Source organism: Paramisgurnus dabryanus, chromosome 9 (genome assembly GCF_030506205.2).
Source record: "Paramisgurnus dabryanus chromosome 9, PD_genome_1.1, whole genome shotgun sequence".
NCBI classification, from domain to species: domain Eukaryota; kingdom Metazoa; phylum Chordata; class Actinopteri; order Cypriniformes; family Cobitidae; genus Paramisgurnus; species Paramisgurnus dabryanus.
Window position 1 is genome coordinate 23,483,216 of NC_133345.1, and position 23,824 is coordinate 23,507,039.

General features: G+C 37.5%; 2 protein-coding genes across 4 annotated transcripts in view; one reads left to right on the forward strand and one right to left on the reverse strand.

The window, feature by feature from the left end:
• ranbp10 (RAN binding protein 10) overlaps positions 1 to 15,973 on the reverse strand; it is a 35,413-nt gene extending 19,440 nt beyond the window's left edge. Inside the window, exons 1-3 of the mRNA XM_065283195.2 lie at positions 15,638 to 15,973; positions 961 to 1,072; positions 710 to 762 (exon numbers count right to left, since the gene is read on the reverse strand). Coding sequence (XP_065139267.1) covers positions 710 to 762; positions 961 to 1,072; positions 15,638 to 15,836 — 364 coding nt within the window. The 5' untranslated portion in view covers positions 15,837 to 15,973. The remainder of the gene's footprint in view (positions 1 to 709; positions 763 to 960; positions 1,073 to 15,637) is intronic.
• tsnaxip1 (translin-associated factor X interacting protein 1) lies at positions 14,909 to 23,753 on the forward strand. 3 transcript variants are annotated; one of them, XM_065283193.2, is made up of 18 exons: positions 14,909 to 15,712; positions 16,747 to 16,972; positions 17,286 to 17,382; positions 17,689 to 17,738; positions 17,904 to 18,009; positions 18,197 to 18,290; positions 18,578 to 18,774; positions 18,928 to 19,063; positions 19,434 to 19,603; positions 19,829 to 19,900; positions 20,001 to 20,076; positions 20,187 to 20,302; positions 21,642 to 21,770; positions 21,882 to 22,040; positions 22,512 to 22,621; positions 22,718 to 22,841; positions 22,970 to 23,076; positions 23,209 to 23,753. In XM_065283193.2, the coding sequence occupies exons 2-18, from the start codon at positions 16,821 to 16,823 to the stop codon at positions 23,399 to 23,401; spliced, it is 2,088 nt and encodes a 695-aa protein (XP_065139265.1). In that variant the 5' UTR covers positions 14,909 to 15,712; positions 16,747 to 16,820; the 3' UTR covers positions 23,402 to 23,753. The 3 variants fall into 3 exon arrangements, with proteins under 3 accessions (XP_065139265.1, XP_065139266.1, XP_065139264.1); XM_065283192.2 differs by lacking the exon at positions 14,909 to 15,712 and adding an exon at positions 16,160 to 16,659; XM_065283194.2 differs by lacking the exon at positions 16,747 to 16,972 and having other exon boundaries at positions 15,616 to 15,712.
• The last annotated feature ends 71 nt before the right edge of the window (positions 23,754 to 23,824 follow it).

The window sequence follows — 23,824 nt, forward strand, 5'->3', positions numbered from 1 at the left end:
TTTCAGCTACTCTTTACACCTCTGAGACGAAGGCTCTGAGGCTACTTAAAAGGCATGAGATGTACATTAAAGAGTAACTAAACCCTAAAGCAACTTTTTTAGTTAATGATCTGTAAGAATGGTGCTTTATTAGTGCTGTTCATTGATTTTAGTAAGTTTTTTGACATTTGGATATAAAGTGTTTCAATATATGGTGTAAAAACGTCTGAGTGCTGCCCTCTTCAGGTTGAACGGTAGCTACTGCAGTTGAATTTTCCTATTGGATGGTGGGTCCAAAAAATGACTCGTGACGTAAGCAGATTCAAGATCACCACGCCCTTGTTACGATCTCACCACACACACTTAGTTTGTCCCCTCTATCTCCTTGGGATCTGCCCACTTTTCTTGCATTTTTCAAATATTGCCAGTGGGTGGAGTCACGCTCTGACCAGGGGTTTAGTTACGCTTTAAATATAATTACTTATACTTCTAATGCTTTTGATTTATCTTTTTGTAACCGATTCATCCATTTGTTCTCTTGAAATAAAAAAATAGAACATTACAGTAGTTTGACTGTATGCTCTTGTTAACATAATAAACCTCCTTAACAACTCTCCATAAAACGAAATGAAACAAAAAACATATGATTTAGTTATTGATAATGTCTGTTACAACCCGCAGTGAGCACCTCATCAGTGATCACAAACACCCCTGTCTTCTGCTAACTCACCAGGCAGTCTGTTCATGTTCACCCCTTGGGCGGATAGTCCTATTCCCATGTACCTGCAAACACAGACAGAGGTATGACAAAGGTGAGCTTGACTAAAAATGAAGATCAGAATAGTGGTGCATCTTCTTAACATGTTCATGTTTGGTGTGGTCCCATATGCTTGAACTCTATTGTATGTAAAATACAATTAGGACTTTAAATGCTCACTTATAATGATACCTGTTAAATTATCATACACACTAGTGACTTACCCATCTCTTCCTTTGCTTACGATCTTCACCTCGAAGTAATAGATGCCACAAGCGGCAGGAATGGGATGGGTTGCCCGAACGGACGCTGCATCCTTGTGGTTTTTTCCATGGCCTGCGAGCAAGACGGAAACATTGAGGGAAGTGAGTCACTGACCCGAAACACACCCTTTGGTATGAATGACGGTCTACATCAATGATAACATGTTTCATGGTCATATATACACAAGGCTTTTAGTGATACATTGTGAATCTGGGTGAGTTATTAATGTGTCTCACAAACAAATTGACATGGAGCAACCATAGCTTCCCTTGACATCTAACATAAGCTGTCATAGGGAAGGGAAAAACTCTGGCATGAAAAGATAATAAGCATACATGGGAGCTGTCAAGTGCTGCAAAGACACAATAGCAGCCTCAACAGACCTCTTTACATACTACATCTCCTACATCACCGGTTCAGTAAGGGACAGTGATCGCACACCACATAAAGGTTCGTAAACTCAGACACGGACTACAGCAGAGAGGTTTTTTATCACCCTGAAGGGGTTTCATTTGCAATAACAACTGGCTAATTGTAGACTTAGTGACTTGCTAATTGCTACATAGTATGGAATTGAACACAACATGATTTTAAGATTAAATTATTTATTAGTTATTTTGAAATCTGAAACTTTTAAGTAATACCAGTAAAGCAGCCAGGATAAGGGTGGATGAGTAAAGAAGACAGGATGAGTCCACTATATCTTAATTCTTAGAAGTGTGACGGTGATTGAGTAATATCAGACTCCTGGATGGGGTGTTTGACCAATCAGAATCAAGTATTGCACAGGGCGTGTAAGAGCAGGCAAGGCAATCTGGTAGTAAAATCTATTTCAGGTGTATTTAACAAAGACACATACAACTGGTGTGAAGAGTACATTTGTGATTACGTACCAAACTGCTCTTATGTAAAGCTCAAACTTTAAAACTTTAAAATATTATAAAAGTCAGCACACTACTGCACTTTAAAATTTACACTGCCAACATGACATTGTATGTTGATGAACCCTATGTTCATGTAGCTCAACTGGTAGAGCATCATAGATATGTACACTAGATGTCGCCTTGGCTACAGCAGTTCATTGAACCGAATGCATCAACTAGAGCCGCCATCTTGAAACAGGGGAGCCCCGCATCAATGTCATTGTAGGCATTTGTGTAAAGGAAATAAAATCACCATAAATCGTCATGAATGCAATTTTCCTGGTTTTCTTTTTGTTCGTTTCAACAGTCAGACATGTATTTAGCATTGAGTCCAGAAAAAAATTAGTTTTGATATAATGAAAATCTACTTTTTCTAACTATAATGCATAGTGCTAGTAGGCCTAACATCCATACGCAGCACAAAAGTCCGGCATCCTGCATGAATTCGAAGTACAGGCGGAGATAGCAGCTTTACCTAGCTACTTCCTATGACCCCTGTTCTAAGATGCTTGACGCATGCTTAGAACCCCAAGGCGACATCTAGTCAAGTGTATATATCTATGGTAGAGCATTACGTTAGCAACACAAAAGTCATGGGTTCGATACCAAGGGAACACACATACTAATAAAAAGTACAGCTTCAATGCACTGTTACGGCCAAAGACAAAGTGTAGTCGATTTTTATCAGTACACGAGGGTCTGCGTACAGCGCACGTGGCGCAATTTTTATCATCAGAAGAGTGCACGCGTACTGTACTTGCACCGCCAGATTTTTGCAATATTGCAGTTTATTGAATGTCAGTGCCAGGTATACATGTAAGTAAAATAAACTATGCTTTGCAAAGCTGTGCATTCGACTGTGTGTGTTCGCTCGCGTATGCGTAAAAATAAAGACTACACCAAGGGCTTAAATCAAGTGTATGCAAAATGCATAAATATAAATTCTTGTTGCCATCAACCTTTTATATTAAATGTAACTGTAAACCCTTGTGTAAACAGGTCAAAAAGTAAAATTTTAGGGCTGTGAAGGTGGCAGTATTTTACCACTGCAAAGGTAATGCACCAATTTACTGCGGTGGTGCGGTTGTTATAGAATGCATGTTTGTATATGCATGTATGCGCACGCCACTGATCTATATAAATGTCTGTATAGCACATAGAACGCTTAACGTAACAGCATGAGGTGAAGCCAACACAGAGTTTGAGCGGCCATCTTGGTATGTCCAACCGCACAGAGCGCCACTGACTTACATTCAAAATCATGATCTAAATTCACCCAGTTTACAGCGTATCAGTCATACAAGCTTAATTGTTAGGATAAATTAATTGTTACTTCTGGTGTTATTTTGATTATCTGATATTGTAATGAAGATAAATGTATAGTAACTTACTGTTTAAAAAGCTAAATGTACTTTCAGTAAATAACTATACACATGCTTAGGACGTTTGCGTTGTAAGAATGTACAGGAAGACTTCTGATATAAAAAATGGGACTAGTAAAGTGATGTTTTATCAGTAAAATCTGATAACGTCCATTGATTTAATAGAATGTTTGGCATACCAACATGGCGGCGCAGAGACTTCAGAATCAGATATAAAAACGGAGACTAGTAAAGTGATCTTTTATCATTGAAATCTGATAACGTCGTCCAATGATTTAAAGGATTAGTCCATTTTCTTAAAAAAATCCAGATAATTTTCTCATTACTTATTTACTATCCAAATGTTGATGTCTTAATTTCTTCTCGACTGAACAAAGAATGTTTTTTGAGGAAATCATTCCAGGATTTTTATCATTTTAATGGACTTTAATAGAACCCAACACTTAACAGGTTTTTCAACGGAGTTTCAAGGACTCTAAACGATCTCAAATGAGGCATAAGGGTCTTTTCTAGCGAAACGATTGTCATTTTTGACAAGAAAAATAAAAAATGTGCACTTTTAAACTTCAACTTCTCATCTATCTCCGGTCCTGAAAGCGCCAGCGTGACCTCCCGCAATACGTCATCACGTCAAGAGGTCACAGAGGACGAACGCGAAGTGTTTACAAATTAGGAAAAAGAGGACCGTTCCGACGTTGTTGTATGTCGAATGATACCAATTAATTTCATTGTGTCAGTTTCATATATGTAACACGTGACCTTTCTACGTCACTACGCATTAACGTGAGGTCGCGCTGGCGCCTTCAGGAACGGAGATAGAAGAGAAGTTGTGGTTTAGAAGTGCATATTTTTTATTTTTCTTGTCAAAAATGACAATCGTTTCGCTAGATAAGACCCTTATGCCTTGTATGAGATCGTTTAGAGTCCTTTGAAACTCACTAACTTAAATGATAAAAATCCTGGAATGTTTCCCTCAAAAAACATAATTTCTTTTCGACTGAACAAAGAAAGACATCAACATTTTGGATGACATGGTGGTGAGTAAATTATCTGGATTTTGTTTTAAGAAAATGGACTAATCCTTTAATAGAATGTTTGGGCATACCAATATGGCTGCGCGGTGGCTTCACAATTGTGATGTCATGCTCAATCCAGTCTTTTATATAGATCAGTGGTCCATGCGCACAATTGATGCATATAAGCTTATATATAATGTATACATATATTTTGAAATATAAAAATGTACACGAAGATCAGATATCTGATATCAGTGAAGCCAGTGGGTCACTCATCACTGAAAACAGTTGCCTCCCCCTCGCAAATAGCGCACCAACTCTGAGTCTGCTGGCCGTTTGCGTTCACACAAACTTGAAGACATCTCGCTGGGCAAGAATGTACTTTATATTTTTCATAGTTTGTGACGCCCACTGCACTACCATGACATGACAATCTTCACAGCCCTAGGTGAAACTGTTATATTAGTAATGATAAAAAAACAGTTAATGTGCAGAGATAACTGTAGGAAAGCTATTCATCGATGTAAATGTTAGGCCTCTACAACACTTATTTATCTGTTTAAAGGTCACGTTCTTTCTGATCCCATTTTTAAACCCTAGTTAGTGTGCAATGTTGCTATAATAGCATAAATAATACCTCTAAAATCATGATAACGCTCAAAGTTCACTGCCAGGCGATATATTTTTTTTTTACAGAATTCGCCTTTTAAAGCCTACAGCGAACAGCCGGTTTGGACTACAGCCCTCTACTTCCTGCTTTAATGACATCACTAAAAAATTTTTTGACTAAACTCCGCCCACAGGAATACGTCAATCGCCAGCTAAGCTAACGGCAAGCTAAGCTGCTCTTAAATCACAACACACTAAACAAACTACACAATCAGAACTCAATACGTATTTCTAAAGGAGGGACTTCACAGAACAAGGAAGACATCAGCCCGGTATACAGCTAAGTAAATTGTGTGAAAAATACTGTGTTTTTACACATGAAACATGAACACATGTGAAACATGAACACACGTTATATTGTGCACACAATCAAAGCTTCAAAAACACAGAAAGAATGGAACCTAACGATTTGACAAGTCACATTTGTGAAAATATGAGAATACAGAGTGTCATTGCTTTCTAAGCCTTCATACATCATGCCAATGTGCTCCAATTTCCTAATCCAGTTTCCTGCAGGTTGCTAACACTTGACACATTAATGGACACACAGTGTTCGATTCTGTGGGGCCAAACGCACAAAGCAAATAATTTACTCAAGCTTCACTGCTAAACTTTCCAAATATCATGTTTAACTTTTCTGTGTACATTTGGTTGTGTGTCTCAACCCACAAGTTGGAGTGCATAACACATTAACATCCGATCATGATGTGTTAGTGTGATTTTAAGAATGCATGTGTAAAAAAACATCTTAATTCCCACAGTCATAAAGAATAACAAGCTTATACATTCATCATCATCATCATCATCTCTGATTACTGTAATAATATTAATCACCTTTATTTATAGCATCCCCAGTCCTGCTACCAAGCCACAATAGGCTTGCCTGCCAAGCCCAGACAAGCATTCATAATAAGCAACGCAAAAAAATATCTATTTATATCCCGAACTCACACGACATGACCAAAGTAAATGACCCTGTATGTGCAAATCCCTGACTCTCTTTTCACTCCTACACACAGACATGCACACAAACTACAAATGCACATATGTGCAGATGCTCCTCCCCGCCCCCTTGCTCACACACTCAAATCTATTTATACATCATACCATGACCACACCATTCTAGGAGCCGAGAAGAGTGAGACGACCCTGGGTGACTCTCGCCCTCTTTAGCTCCTTGTCTTTCTCCCTCCGAACATGTTTAATGCACAAAGCAACACAGACACACACACAGCTTTTATACAAAGTCATCCTCTGTAGTGCACAATCACAGGGCTGCTATGTGTTACAGCAATGCCCTATCCCTGTGTAGGTAGGACATCATTTTATGGTATGTTTTGCATTAGCACATCTTTATTTATGTGCAGAGTTTTTCGCTTGCATTTGTAATAGGAGCGAATCATAATCCGGTTAACCCTTTAGGGCATGAATGTGCCGCTTATCCTCTTGACCCAATGGTTAATCACTTGAAAACTGTCACGGCATGTTCATGTCATATTTCAACTGGAGAAACTCAAGAAATTCTGCATATACTGTATGAAACTATAAAATCCTTATTATGTTTTATATTGCCGGCATTACCCTGTCTGGGCACTGTGTATTTAGGGATGTGGTGATTTAAAGATTAAGGTATATACAGTATGTAAAATGTATATTAGGTAAAGAAATAGTTCAGCCAAATATGCACATTTTCTCATAATTTACTCATTCTCATGCAATCTCAGATGTATATGACTATAACGCTTTCCCTGCCATTGACGAGTTATCTCATCAATTAAAGGTATAGCGGAAGATTTTCCCAAATTTTTTAAAAGAACCGCCACTACAGCGCAATACTCTAGAGAGAGAGAGCATGCACGAGCCTAGTTCTTCTCTTCGCTCTCTTTACAAGTTGCTGTCGGCATGTTTACCGTGTCTGCGTGGTTCGTGACTTGTGCCAGGGCTAGTATCGCTAATTATAGCTTACATCAACTTTTACTAGCAGTGATTTTTAATTGATTTCTCCAAATAGCATGCAAAACTTTACCTGTCGAGTAGAAAATTCACGTGGGAAACCTAACCTGTGCTTTTTAGTCCCAAAACACTCTGGTCTTGTTTCTTTCTTCATATGCCTTTCTCTTCTTGTCATACAATTCTTAGACACTTTTTCTCTTGCGACCCTCAGACATTTCGAAAAAACACGATGAGAACGCGAGCTTCAATGAATGGCTGAAACAGTAGACCACCACACATATACACCTGAAAGTGCGCATGAGCGGAAAGCGAACCTAGGGAGCACCTACGACGGCCTTACATCAACATATCACCAGAATGATTGACAAATGGGATGACAAATGGGATGACAAATTGTCTTGATGATCCACCCAGAAAAAGAAAATCTTCCGCTATACCTTTAAGAGAAAACATTTGCATGGAAAAACATGTTCCTGATGAGTTTTCATGGTAACACAGCGATTATACACTAAATGGCGCTTATACCAATTTATAAAAAACTGAAGCAAAAAAATTATTTGTTCATTTTACACTCCGTGTACGTTTTGATAATCGTTCAGAATGTGATGTCTAACAAAATTCCTTCACAAAAATGCTATTATTTCAGTTTTTTGTTCAAAATCTTTAAAGAAAAATACCCATATTTAAGACTTTATAAACAGAGAAAAAATAAAGATAGGATGAAACTTTTTTGCCATTTTTTTGTTTGAAAGCAGAGGGTCTGTTGTTTCATTTGATATATTTGTATGTTTATATATTTTTAGAAGAACATTTTTCCTGGAAGGCATTTTGTGAAACTTCTATGAAAATCACAAAAAAATGTTGGCGGACAACTTTTTAAAAATAGGCTAGTGGGGAATGAGTTAAAGACAAACAAATAATTTTGAACTAAAATGGCATCATGTTATGAAATGGCAAAGCACTGAAAGCTCATTCAATAACACAAACCTGAAATGTAAATAAATGAGCAATAAATTCAAACATTGTGGCACTTCAATAACTTCAAATTTCATTGGTTTTTGTGACGGAACATGCATATGACAACTGGTCACCAATGAAACTCGTCATGCTGCCATGTTTTGGACATCAATAAAATCTGTTTGTTTACATTTCAATTTTGGTAAATAAGCTCAAAATATAAATTGTTGTCTTTCAGAAATGTATCATATTTCACTTCAGAAGAGACATATGAGGAGCTCAGATGCAAAAGCCACTAAAAGCCACCGCCGTCAAAAATGAGATTGGTTTACTTTGGATTTGAAATTTGGAGTACTTTAGTGATAGATGTTTGTGCTTTTCTGAGCTTCACCATGCGGCTCCCATTTAAGAAGGTAATATGACAACATTTAAAAAAATAAAATTATTAGTTTGTGACAAGATAGGAAGTCATATACATATTTGATAGTATAATTATGAGAATGTTTTGTATACAGTAGATGAAAACTAACTGAAGTCAATGGGGCAGTCACAAGCCACCCGGTTTTCATCCAAAATATCTAAAAATGTGTTCTGAAGACAATCAGAGGACTTGGTCTGTGAGAGTGGTTTAGAACAACACAGGGGTAAGTGATTTACGATAAAATTATCATTTTGGGGTTAACTATTCCTTTAAGACTAACATATTTACACTAAAAGACAGAATCTTCCATTCTGATTTAATTTGGACCTGAAGGGTCTGTCAAAACACATAAGGGAAATGGTGGAAGCAGTACAAAGCTACAGCTGACATCCATAATAGCCAAGCAGACAAAACAACTACAATATGAAAGAACAGAAAGAAGATTGAAAGGTGTTGTGCTAGTGTGAGCAAACAGGGCTTTAAAGCTTCAGAGGAACTGGGGGAAACGATCACAATCTGGTGATGTCATCATACTGAGTAATCATGCGTGATTGGTTCCTCAGACAGGCAAAAGCCCTTCACAGGCAAACATTACAGTTAGCTTAAACTAACAGCAATCCAAAAACAACAGAGCAAAAATCTGTTGATAGGCATACCAATATGGCGGCGCGGTGGCTTCACAATTGTGACGTGATGGGCAATCCAGTCATTGGTTTGTGCCCAGGGAACACACATACTAATAAAGTAATATGTTCTTTATTTGATTGCATTATTTCTTTGCTTTAAGCTTCTTAGTTCTTACAAAAGGTGGTGTTGTCATAACGTACGACAATGTCTGCATTTGTGAAATGCAACAAAAGTTAATTTAGGTGTTTTCAGACGTGTAGATGTGGACCAGACTTTGTTTATACAAGTCACATGTGAGTAAACTCTATTAACTCTCTTTAATTGGTGGAAAGTGCATCTGTTTATTTTCTGATTCTGATCAAAGTTGTCCATTAGGATGAACACACAGCAGCTTTGTGGGATTATTGTGTGGCTTTTTCGGTAACTGCGGTTATATTACGGTACTTCATTATTTTAAGCAGGAATTTAAAATGTGACAGGACAAAATTCTTACTATGTACCTATTGTAGAGAAGACCAATTAGAATTGCATATCAGAATTCGTCACCAAAGAGCTATCAGGTATGTTCATTGTTAATAAAGTAAGCAATTAGATAGCGTGTTCATTGGTCCGTTGGGTCGGATTGGTTATACACGGATCCGTTCAGGTGGTCTCGGAGTGGTTGTTTCGGTGCGGACCAGAGCGCGACTAGCAAACTGCTCACAATAAGTGACAAAATGACGCAAACATTTTCCTATTTATCTGTTGTGATTTGTATACTTGGGTGGAGTGATTTGCTGCAAATCACTCCGCCCAAGTAGCAGTGCTTCGCCTTCTGAGAATATAGTTCCCAGTATGTATACTGTTAAAAGATAGCTGTGTCTCATATCACCTTGTTATTTGTACACGGTGTGACTATAAAAAACACAACACATAAATATGAACATGTTTGCGTTATTTTGTCACTTATTGGGAGCAGTTTGCTAGCTGGAGCCATTCACTTCCAGTCTTTGTGCTAAGCTTAGCTGGCGGTGTCAGAGTTACAGCACGCACAGAGATGAGAAAGGTATGTATGGACTTCTCTAACTCTGGGAGATACTGTGAATAAGCTAAATTCCCAAAATGTGGGCCAGTGGCTCCATTATGGTGATAGAGAGTAAAATGAGGTTCATAGTTCTGGACACACAGAGTATGCAACTTTCAAAATAAGGCAAAATTTACATGACGTGACGTAACGTAACATGCTTTGCACATATTCTCTTTAAACATTACATTACTTTACAGAGTTTGCCTGAGGTACAAAAACCACTAAAGTGGTTCATCATACGTGAACAGTCATGATGGCCATTATAAGAGAAACAGACAACAGATTAAATCATCCATTAAGTGATGCTGCTTTAAGTATGCTGGTACAAAATGTGCCTATTGATTCTATTAAAGAAATAAATTTGACCCTCATCCTGCCAACGTCATTTTTTTTCATTTTTTTTATTATATTTACTATTTTCTAGATAACATTTTCCTACATAATATAAATAACATTTGTGAAAATATAACCTTGATCCAAAAAAATCTATGTAAAAACCATGATTGAAATTAAACTTTGATGCTCCTAATCTCATAATAAGCATACATTTTACAAACTGGGACACATGAATTACAGTATCTATTTGTTTCATCAAGACTTAGCACTGCACACTTGTTTCATGGACATATTGACCAGTAAGTTAACAGTACATAACACCCTTCTTAATCCAAACACAGAAATCCTTGAAAACTAAAAGAAATCAATATGAGTATCACCTGACTCTTCCCAAATCATCTTATAGAGTTCCTAAAACAAAATACATGGTTAACATCAACCACTATAAGAAGTGGAAAACATACCCATGCCCTGAAAGAAGATCTTTGCTAATGAGGTCCAATTTTCCACAGACACAAAGCAGTGTACATTACCAAAATAATAATGTGCAATTCATTACTGAGTTAAAGGTGATAAACTAAAGAATAACAATAATATTGAAGTCCTCACTAGGCCTAAGCATTGACACAATCGTAATATCTATCTGACAGCTGTCTTGTGTGAAACAACACATGATGTAGGACAATAAACAAACAATTACGGTCGTCACACCAGTGACCCTCAAACGGTCACTATCCTAATGTATTACACAATACACAACAGGCCCACTGACACACACACATCGAATCAGAACCAGGGGCCTCATTTATAAACGTTGCGTACGGCCGTACGCACAAAAGAAGGCGTACGCCACTCTCTACGCAATAGTTGTTATTTATAAAAAGCAAACTTGATGGGAAAATGTGCTGTCCGTCACGCAAGCTCTGACCCAGGCGTACACACAAAAACGGGTGAAATGAGAAATGGCGACACTGTCGGCAGATGGAAGAAACATGTGAAAGTGACAACCCTGCCTCTCATAAATAACATGAAGACTTTACAAAGCAAGTCTTACAATTAACAGCCTTACACGAACACCCGTTTGATCGATCAGCAGTGAAACAAAAAAATAAAGAAATCGAAAATTACAACAGAAATTCATTTCAAATGAACACATATTTGCTAAAAGAAAAGTGAAATATGTTCTGCAATAATATTGGCATGTTGTGCAATTCATCCTCATAAAGAATATAATTCACAGAACGAAATAATGTACAAAACTGATATTCTCGAATGTGTCCATCTGGCGGAGCAGATATAGATGCAATTACATAGACAGATAGATAGATAATTAAGGAGATATATAGATAGATAGATAAATAATTAGATAGATGTATTAATTGTCCACTGGGGAAAGTTGTTTTCATAGTAAACCATATCTTCATAATCTACAGAATTATGGTATTCATGCATATGCCTTTAGTGCGTTTTATTTTTGATAAAACAATGTATGGCGTATGTCTAAACCATTCAGAAAGCAACAAGAAATTAAAGCTGCAAGCAGCGATGTAAGGGGCCCTCGCACGCATGTGCACCGCTACCCTATGGCATTAGTAAAGTAAGGCGTATGTCTAAACCATTCAGAAAGCAACAAGAAATTACATTTGCGCTGAACAATGTCCCCTTTCCCCCACCCGTGGCAGACACACTCTGGCGATGGAGTGCTAGACGTTTTTGTGCCTCGACTTTGATGTCCGACCATTTCTTTATTTCGGCCACGGTCCGAGGTTGTGAGGCTACAGCATTTACGGAGTCTGCCACCATTTGCCACTCAAGTGCCTTTTTTGGCATTAGTAATGCCCACACTGTGCCCTCCAAACAACATTTTTCTCCTCTTTTCCACCTCGCCAACGATAACTTTTACTTCACATTGAGTGAAGTTAAGTTTTTTTGATTTCCTCTCTGTGTTTGCCATGATTTCGCAATCAATGCATATTAACTTGTGGGCGTTTCACGGACTATTTATGGATAACTTTGGGCGTGTCATGAAGCCGCAAAAGCTGTGCTACATTTAGAATTGATTGTGATTTATTAAGGGAAAAATGCGTAGGATGTGCGTGCGCACGGTTTTATAAATCCGATTATTTCTGTGCGTACGCGCGTCTTATGTTTCATCCGTACGCCACTTCTGACGCAAATCCTACGCAAAGTTTTATAAATGAGGCCCCAGGTGCCTTCAGAGTTACCATTCACTGCAACTGTGCCCAAACTAAACCAGGGTGTATGTTGTTCTGACAACACAATAAAGTCTTTTTACAGGCCATGTAGGTGCTTAAACAAGAGTTCTCTGTTATAGTAGCTGCACAGACAACTTTACATTTCCAAACTGTGGACCTGCTTGTGGTTCCTGTAGCTCAGTGGTAGAGCCTTGGTTTTAGCGATAATTTGCATGCGATAGACAGAAACCAGTTCCTTGATTAGTAGTAAATCGCCATCACCTGTTTTCAGATGGAGCTGCATTTACTGCACAAAGCCGTAGTTCACTTATAATAAGACCGACCTGCGATATCTATGCTCAGCTTGAAAGTGAACTACGGCTCTTTGTGGTAAATGCGGCTCCATTTGAAAACAGTTGATGGCGATTTGCTACTAATCAAGGAACCGGTTTCACTGACGACATGCGCAATTGCAAATTGTCGTGCATCCCTACTTGGGTTAGTTGAACAAAAGGTTGTGGGTTTGTGCCACTGATCTAAATAAATGACAGGATTAAGCATAGAACGCTCAACGTAACAGCGTGAGGTGAAGTCAGCGCAGAGTTCAAGCGGCCTCTTGGTATTCCCAACCGCCAGAGGGTATCATTGACTTAGGCCCTGTCCCAAATGGTGCACTTCATGTGGACTTTCGGTCTCATGGCCTTAAATTGCGCATTCTTGCTTAGTCTACGAGTCCGTAGGGTGTCCCATCTGTCATTTTTACGCTTTAAAGCATGCTCATTAGCGCCTCCTTTGCCCTCTTGATGCGGTCTTCAGCGAAGCCCACACTGCGCAAGCTTTGCGCACTTTACCAACCCAGAAGTCCTTGCGAAAGGGCAATCAAACCAATCAGACGACGGAAGGGAGGAGTTCACACTGACAGGAGGTGTGATGCTCGAGTCTGTCCCAAAATACGACTCCGGTGCACCCACGTGGACTCGCATCAAGGGTCCCTAAAGTGTGGACTCTGAGGAGGACCACAAGACCAGAGTGTGCCATTTGGGACAGGGCCTTAGATTCAAAATCATGATGTAAATTCACCTGGTTTACAGCGTATCAGTCACACAAGATTAATTTTTAGGAAATGTGTACGTAAATTAATTTTTACTTCTCGTGTTATTTGCAATTGTTATGTTTTAATCGGGCAGGATAAGGGATTTATAAAAAACATTATGGTGAGTGTGTCTGCTGCATTCTGTTAATGACACGGGTATAAATAAAGTTTTTTGACATTTACCTACACAGTCAGCGTTATTTCTCTGAATAAGTTAAGGTAACTTGTAAAGATAACATAATTACAAAACCAGCTAATTGTTGCAGGCACATACAGTACAAACAAAGCATGATAATTTATTTAGATTTCAGAATGAGCACGTTTGTCATTAATACTAAATATGCTGCCGTCTGTCTGCTGATCTGATACTGTCAATCTGATACTGTAATGAAGATAAATGTAAAGTAACTTACTGTTAAAAAGCAAAATGTACAACATTCAGTAAATAACTATGTACATGCTTAGGACGTTTGGGTTGTAATAATTTACAGGGAGACTTCAGATATACAAACTGAGACTAGTAAAGTGATGTTTTATCAGTAAAATCTGATAACGTCCATTGATTTAATAGAATGTTTGGGCATACCAATATGGCGGCGCAGTGGCTTCACAATTGTGACATCATGGGCAATCCAGTCATATTTATATAGATCAGTGGTTTGTGCCCAGGGAACACACATACCAATAAAATGTATAGCTTTTAATTTACTGTGAACTATAGATAAGTGTCTGCCAAATGCATAAATGCAAAAATGTAAATAAGGTGGGTTGTGCAAAGTCGCTTGGGCATTAGGTGAATGAGAGACAAAATATTTCTAGTACTAGTAGCTACAATAGTTTTGATCTCCTACTATAAAATATTTTGGTATTACAATTATACATACTTAATAAAATAAAATAAAAATTATACATACTTAATTTAGACAATGACAAGGAAAGTAAAAACTACTACATCATTGTATTTGTATTTTTCCACATTTCTATTTTAAAATATTTTGGAATAGATTTTAGTGGGTCCTGGAATGAAAAAGTTTGGGAACCCTTGGTACAGTGTTTAAACAGGGGGCTGGGCCCCAATAAAAGGCCTCAACAAACATCCAAAGGTCCTCAAGATAACTTAAAATTATTTAAAATAAGACAAAACAAGCATTAAAATAAACTAAAACACAAAATTGTATAACAAATGTATATATTTCTAATTATGCCAAGCTCTACAATGTTTTAACAAAGAGAAATTATGAGTCGGGGGCTTTAAAGTATTGTTGTGGGGGGATCATGTAGACAGAAGTTGAACTGCACTGGATAAATTCAGAGTCTTCGTGACGCAATGGCTGGGTCTTTAGAAACGCAACAACTGTTTACACAGCAAGCGCTGTGGAATTCGGATTATTATAATGCGATTTATTAGACGTGACATTTTACGTGGTCCAAAATCAACCAAAATACGCATCTCGACAATGGCAACAAAAAATACAAAAGTAAATCTCCAGCGTTTTTGTTTTCATTATAGTGTAGCTCGTGCCCTATTAATCACCGATCTCTATATAGCGGATAACAAATACGCTTATGCAATGCGGTGTAAACTATGCGATTGCAATGGTGTAGCTGGTTAGCTGCCTTTACTGCGGCTAGCTAACAACAGCATCGATTAATTTCCCGAAAGAGATTCATGTCAGTTCAAACAATACGCTTGGCAAACCCGAAAAAACACTTTATGTCCTCGGGATTGCAATGGGTACAGAGGTATGTGTCCAAAAGAAGGACTGACGCGATGGGCTCTCTAGCCGTCCTAGGCTACTCTCGCTAGCCGAATTCTGACATTGTTTGCTAAATGTCAACCCATTTGGACATCCCTCTTTCCTTCTAAACAACAAAGCAAAAGCAGTTCAAACTAGATTGTGGAGTGCAGCTAACCACAACACCCATCACCACCGGGATTGTCAAGGCCTAGGAGCTGACAGCTCAGCAATGTTGTAGCGTGTGTGTCACATCTGGATACCTTTGTAATGCACCCGCAGATTATTCTGTGAGAGCCCGATGTAGCTGTATTTATCCTTGGGGCTCCACGATCGGGGTAAGGGGGTCTCTTCCTCATTCACGGCCGGGTACAGCCGCTTCAAACGTTCGTTTAGCTCATGCTCTTGATAATTAAAAGCAGGATCTCCTGTTAGCAGGCTCCCCGCTCCAAGCTCTGCCATTTTTAGTTATGTTTTTATTCCTGCTAGTAATTTTACCCTGTTGTGCCAATCCGCTAAAAAGGAGAGAGCGCTAGACTAAGGAGAAACAGCAGCAGCGGTGAGATATCCCCGGATAAGCAGCCGCTCTACAGTGACGTGTGGGTACTGTAGTTGAGCACAAAGCCCTGCGCAGTGCACACTGATGACATGAGGGAAGTGCCATTAACTACATGACCCATAAATAATAGAATTTTAGTTCGTCGGAAAGAAAATAGGGCTGTATAACTGAGTCTAGGATTTTATCGTTTTTAACACAACCCCATAAACATGTTTGTTAAACGCCAATGAGCGATTATTTAAATCCAAAGTTAGCTATTATTTAAACGTGTAAGTTACAGAAACTTCATGTCATTACATGTTTGCTATAATTAAAAACAGTTGTATCACTCTTTGCTCTTTATGTAACAGATTTCATTTAAACCATATCCCACGACTGAGTTCGTGCACAATTAAAGCAAAAGCATTATTTAAATAATGCCACTTGTTAATAATAAACGGGATTTATTTTCTTTTAAAAAATAAATTTTGACCTATGCGGATAGATAGGCGTTTAACATCACAGTTCATAATCAATGACATGAGGTTAATACCAGATCACATCCACACTCATTGATCAACGTTTTGTTCAACAAGTTAAGTACCCTTGGGAAGCTTTCTACTCTCTAAACATATGCGTTTAGAAAAACAATGAGCCTCTGCACTGTAGTCCAGTAACGTTAGCCATTTAATTTTTGCCATGAGGAAATAAACGACCACCGCTACCATCCACGAAAAATTTTACAATGTAAAACACTTTGACTATTTTATAAATAACATGAACACATCTATTTACATATATTATTAAGTTTCTTATCACACATTTATTTTTTAGACGGCTATTCGGATTTTTTCAGAGAGGCACGCTATGGACACCTACAAACTGGAGGTCTTTTTCAAGGTCCTGCGATGCCATGGCAACCGCATCTCAAACAACAACAATACCACGCCGTTGAAGATTCAGTCAGATGGACGCTAAGTTTACGATGTAAAATAGTTATAATAATCAAAATGTCGGTACAGAAAGCACTACAGCTGCCACCGCTGTCACACTCTGAAAGGCAAGCTATACGACTGTTTTAGAATAGCTTATGCTAATTAGAACACTACTAAGAATACTGCAACCCAGTCAGTAGTATCAAAGTCCTCATGTATTACTGAATGAATTAAAATAAATCTATGTGTAGATTTCTGTATTTTTCATTTAAATCACCTTTTAGTTTTTTTGTAGTAAGCTTAAGTAGTCCTTTGTTGTGAGATTTGTGGTGTTTTTTTTAACGTTGGACAATTTCATGTACAGTGTCATAAACACTGAATGGGAATTATAATTATACAAAATTTAGTAGTGGTTTGAACTGTTTGTTTCTCTGAAAGGTCGTCATCACACTTTCTATCTAATGATGAAAGACAAAGCAGGAGAACTCATCAGAAACAAGTTATCAGTGGAATTGCCATGTCAAAGTTTATGAAAGTAAGTTGATTATGAATTTGTTTTCTAAATTCTTAACAGATGAAAAAAAACAATAAAAACATCAAAATATCCAGCCTTAGCAGCCTTACAGCCTTGTGCTGATATTTGGCCAATTATAAATGTTTCACCATAAATAAATCCATGATTAATACAAGAAATATAAAAATAACAAAAAATAACAGGGCAAATGGATAAAATACTGTGACTTTAAATTAACAACATTTACTTGGCATTTTTTTTACATAAGTTTAATACATTTTAGATAATTTGTGCTAAATTATGTTGTATCACTCTAATTATTTTCAGACAAAATTCAGAGAAACAGCAGTTCAACATTTAACCTTGCCTGCTCATGGGTATGGCGAGTTCAGCACATACATTATCATAGGACTGCAGTGTTTATTAAAGCAATGCAGTACAGAAAAGATTTCTGTGGTTTAGTTGTATTCTAAGTATGTCTTTCCCATTTTTCTTTTTTCATAACTGTGTCTTGTTTCTAATGATTACATGAAATACGTCAGATCTCTTACCAGGCCTCATTTCTTGGAGCAACTGGAGTGCTATCTCAACAAAGAATTAGAAGCTTTAGACACAGACGACCCGAAAATTCAGGAGCTCAAACTTCAGGTTATAATCTCACATTGGGTTTTTGTGGTCCATGAGTAAATGGATGTATGGCTAGACTATTTAAAAAATCCATATAGTATCTACAAAATAGTTTATAATTAAATTTTATTATATATAATTCTTTGTCTTCTTTATCAATCATTTTATTGAGAAATAATTTTGCTGCCTATTTTCCTTTGCCGTAAAGGTTTACCAGGAGGTCTTTGGATATTTAATAGAAGAGTTCAAAACATATAAGCCTATTTTTTCATCCATCAAAAGGGAGTATGACATCACATTAGGTTTGTACACTTTTTTTTTACGTTTGTGGAGGGGAACCTTTGTTCTAGCAGCCCACATCCTTAACCTTTTAACAACTACCCATTCCAGTTTCTTGTCAATAAATAAGTATTGTATTAAAAAAGGAACCATGGTTGCAAAGAAATGCATATTTTTCATACCATGTCAGTATAACTACATAAAGAGATTTGGTTTTGGTTGTTTTCTTGCAAATTCCCCTAGTTTTGTATACTTTTACAAACCTTAATTTATATAACCCATAGCAGAGGTATATTGATATCCCCTGCAGCATGCCTTCGTGAACAAATCAGGGATCTGCTACCTCTGCGAGCGAAACTGGTGCTGGTCACAGAACAATGTGAGAAAAGGGTTCTTGATCTGATGATACAGGAGAGGGATGAGATCAGAGCTCTGAAACAAGAGTGTCAGCGTTTGCAGCGAATCATTGAGAGTTCGAGGGGACAACAGTGCGCCCTGCAGATTCAGGTGGAGCTGGTTTTAGTGTTGAGATGCTACATTGTATTTGAATGTTGTGGAGATCTGGGTGGCTTGGATTATTCAGAGAAGCCTAGTAGCTTGCTTTGAGTAAATGTATTCCATATACTTAATGTTTACAACTGTATGTTATGTCTTCAACAGGTTGATCGTCTAAAAGAGGATTTAGCTATCCAGTATGAGTTATACAGGGATGAGCGTGATGCACGAAAGCTGCTCATAACTAAATACAGCATGATGCACTCTACCCAAGATACTGAACACGGTGACACAAAGGAAGGTCAGGATTATCATTGGTTGATCCCTTCAATTATGAAAATGTTAAAATGTTTGCTTGATTTTGTATTTAATGTTAAATTCACTTATATTTACATTTTATGTTTAATGTGTGTATATATGTACTATTAATATATAATATTTGTATAATACATTTCCAGAGATTACTCAATTTACAAACATGTGTTAGGAACACAAACAAGACATCTATGAGACATGAGAGTATATTGAATATTAGCAACAGTGTAGGATTCTGCATAGGTTTAATTTCAAATATTTTATTTTGGTCAATTTTATTGGGGAAAATCTTGAATGTATACAATGTTCTCAGGAGAGTGAGGTTCAGTGAGGAGAAGTTTGCTTGTTCCTTTCAGATACGGAATCTGAAGATCCTGTTTTGGTTAAGATGGCTTTGCAAGTATGTAGAGAGGATCTTACTAAAGCCCAGGTTGAGCTTAACCGCATGCAAGCAGAATATGGTGATGTGGTTCCACGACGAGACTGGGAGAACCTTAATTGTCTCTATGAGGAAACTCTGGGGAAGGTATGAAAAAATGCTTCCTCACTCCAGTTTCCACATTTAATTTTAAATTACTTTTAATAGCCATATTTTGTCAGACATAATACAGGTAAGATGATGTTGTTTAAACTAGCACATCTTAAAGAATGACTCTTATGTATCAATATACTTTGCCATGTCCACAGACACCAGTATAGGCCACCCCAATAAAACACTAAGAACTCAATGTATACATTTGAACTTTTACAGCTGAAGAACTTACAGGCAGACTTCGATCAGATGAAGTCCGAATATGACACGCTACTTGAAGTTCATCGGCAGGTGGATATGCAGAGGAGGCCACAATAATAAATAAATAAATAATAAACTTGGATGGGCAGTTTGCATGTATTTGTTTATTGAACATTATTATTGTTAACAGTCAGAAGTGCTACACTCTAATCAGGCCATAATGCAACGCAGTTTAACTCCCAGACCAAAATGGGAACATTGTTCAGGTATGAGCATCTTATTTTTGCAAGAAGCAGTCATAAGCTAGATTTTTCTATTGTCTATGTCGCCCACTTGAGCAGATGTTAGAGGTGATCTTGTTACATATGTGTTATAGACATTATTGTGGGCAATGAGCGCTGTGGAATACTCTTTGAAGGTCAGTCCAGTCAAAATAAGTTGGAGATTTTGCTGCAGCAGATGAATAGACAGGATGAATTTTTCCTCGGACTTGTAAGTGTTTATAACAAATAAATAAGTACCAATTTATATATTTAACATTTTCAGAATGCATACTTAAAGCTCACATAACACATGCTGTTTCTGCTTATCTCATGTTGAGTATTTATAGAAAAGTATTGTAATACTTTCATATATCCAGAGAGTCTTTAGTTTTGTTGGGTTTATATACAATCAATAAGTAAGACACATCAGTTGTTACCGATTCTTTACGAAAAAGCCAGAGCTTATTATCAAAACATTATGATTGACTACATGTTCGTGTCATTTACATTATATGCACTTACGTGCCGATTGCCAACAAAACTGACATTTGGTGCAGTTTTGCTTACCACCTGCGACTCATGACCTGGATGGGACAGCCCCATTTCAACGAAATTCAGTTTTAAATAAACACACTTGCACAACTCCGCTGCTACCCCGGATAAACAAACTCTATCCATTGATTCCATGTGGTTAGGTTCTTTAAACAAGCTTAAATTTCCTTCTTTGGTGACATTGTTTTCAATGTTTTTTGGTTGGTGTGTGCATGCGCTATTCCAATGTAAATCACCTATAAAAGAAATTAAGCAAGATTTTTACATTCGAAAAACACTTTCCGAAACTTGTTTGAATGGTCAAGTGGCACAGAAATACTCTGTCATATGTCCAACTGCTTTTTTGACTCTTTAGCATAATAATTCCTTACATTTATATAGCGCTTTTCTCAGTACTCAAATAAGATGGTGCAACGGCAGCCATATTGCGCCAGAACGCCCACCACACACCAGCGTATTAGTGGAGAGGAGACTGAGTGATATAGTCAATTAGTATGAGGGATGATTAGTAGGCCAATGGGCAAGTATGGCCAGGATGCCGAGGCACACCCCTACTCTTTTCGAAGGACATCCTGGGATTTTTAATGACCACAGAGAGTCAGGACCTCGGTTTAATGTCTCACCGAAGGACGGTGCTTTTTTGACAGTATAGTGTCCCCATCACTACACTGGGGTGTTAGGACCCACACAGACCACAGGGTGAGCACCCCCTGCTGGTCTCACTAACACCACTACAAACCACTACACCACTACAGCAACCTGGTTTTCCCAGGTGGTCTCCCATCCAAGTACTGACCAGGCTCAGCCCTGCTTAGCTTCAGTGGGCAAGCTGTCTGGGGATACAGGGTGATATGGCTGCTGGCTTTGAGTTATCCAACTCTTAACAGTGTTAATAAGTCACAATGCATGAAATAGCTTTCTACAAACCCTTTAAAATGTAAATACTGATTTACAATATGCTTGTTGTTATAGCATCAGTGTTTGTACAGTTTGTCAAACTCAGGTTGTTTTAACAGGGCTTCTCCGATTACGTCCCCATTTTTCTACGTTATGAGGGAAAGTTTAAAAATCTTAAGCTCAAGAAAGCTGATGTGGTTAGAGTTATAAAGGATACCTGGAAAGACAAAACTGCAGACAATGAGAAGGTATAACGTACCCTTATCCTCCTTGACATGTCAGTGAAGGACAGCATTCAATAGTTAGTGCTTCTGTTGTATTCATAATCATATTTCTATGTTCTTTTTTCTTCAATAAAGAATGACGACTGCGTAGATCTGAAGGTGTTTTTTCACAACTATCTCGTGGATCAGTACAAGGAAAAGGCAGGAGAGTGGGCTTATAGCTTAATGGAAAGAATCAACAACAATCTCAATGATGATCTCTTTTGTCTTTTCAACGATATCCTGACTGGGAAGGTTTGTGCTTAATCTAAGGCTGTACAATAGCATCTTGTGACAACTGTCTGTAACAATGTTGAACATCAATATGTTTTACCCTTGATTGGGCCACTGTATTTCAAAGGGGATAGGTTTGAAAATGAAGCCTTTGAACATGGCATGGTTGAGGGGATGGCTCAGTTAATTTAAACATTATAGGGCAGTTTCCCAGACAGGACTTAGTCCCAGACTAACTTAAACGTTAGTGTTGTGTTGATTGACACATCTTAAAACATATCAGTGCGCGCGTGTTGTGTCTCAAGATGCACACCAGTAATGTTTACTTATTAATTATGCTTTTAAAAATGACTTAAATATTCTAATAAGGCCTAGTCCTGGCTTAAACTAATCCCTGTCCGGGAAACCGCCCCTATATATACATTTTATAATATATATTGTAATGCCTTATTATATTTGCTGTATATGTTGATGAGTGTAATGCCGTGGCAGGTGGATGAGAGTATCTACCATGGACAAACACAACTGCAATCTCACTTGCTCAAGGTTTTAATTCGAAGTGACACAACAGAATGTGGATCACTAACTGTTTTAGAATTTGGGTAAGCATTCTTTGAAAAATTTAACCATCTGGCTTAAATACATTTATAATAATGTTTTAAGATGACATGTGACTATTGTAAAATCCACATTTTTAGTGAAGCATTGAAGGCGGCTTTCCCACTTAAGTCAGATCAGGATATACAGGAGCTGTTGACGGTGGCTCAGACACAGCTTGAGAGTAATGGTGCACGCATAGCTTATCAGACACTTTACACAGAGGTCAGTTCCAAACATTTGTATGAATACATGAAGAAAAATCTATTATGTATTAAACAAGGTGTACTGTGAAGTTGACGACTGACACAAAATGATTCCCAACGGATACTAAGATGTTGTTTCCACTCCAGGACACAGATGGAAAGCACAAAACATTCCTGAGTCTAGTGAAAAGCCAGGCTACTGCTGAAAGACTTCAATACATCAATGAGCTGAGGGTACAACTTGAAGGGAAAGGGTGAGAGTTTATGATCTACTGTTTTCAAAATTTCACTAATTACAAATCTGAAAGTAGACCAACATTTTACACATATCTTTAAGTTTAAATTTGGCATAATTGTCTGTCTTGTTTTGTATGCCATTAACATAGGACGGTGAATGCAAAGCACCTGAGGACTGCTTTTAAAACCATAGATCCTTCACTGGATTCTGAAACTCTTGACTGGAACCTCCGTATAGCTTTTCAAACAAAAGCCCATGAATTAAAAGATATAGATGTGAACACGGAGGTCGTGCTACAGCGTCTCTCTGTGGCTAATGTGAAAAGGGCAGGGCCAAAGTAATGACCTTTGTCTAAACAAGCACATTACTTTTCTTGCGTGGTGTATTTATAGCAGAGTTATAACAAGCACAATGAACAGCAATCTATCATATTAAATAACCATTTAAATAATTTAACAGACTTCTTAATTTTTTATGTCTCTTTAAAGATAAGAATCCATAAGAATTTGTAGACATAAATTAACAAGGTTAATGAGTATTATGTGCAATGAATCATCATCATAAGTCATTTATATAGTGAGTTACCTGTCATGTTATTTATGTTGATTTTTTTATGTTATAATGGTTAAATTTTAATTTAAAATTAGGATTTTTTTAAATAAATACAAATAAATAGTTAGTTTGATTTTGTGGGAGCTGTTGAAATTAAACAACTACATTGAAAATGAAACAAAAATGTCATTTCATCTGTTATTTTCATCTTA

What these genes read in the sequence shown, in the direction of transcription:
- tsnaxip1 (XM_065283193.2), top strand. Translation starts at nt 16,821, where the DNA reads ATGCCATGGCAACCGCATCTCAAACAACAACAATACCACGCCGTTGAA. An exon ending in ACACGGTGACACAAAGGAAG is followed by an intron (nt 19,064 to 19,433) that starts GTCAGGATTATC and finishes TGTTCCTTTCAG; the next exon opens with ATACGGAATCTGAAGATCCT. An exon ending in ACGATATCCTGACTGGGAAG is followed by an intron (nt 22,041 to 22,511) that starts GTTTGTGCTTAA and finishes ATGCCGTGGCAG; the next exon opens with GTGGATGAGAGTATCTACCA.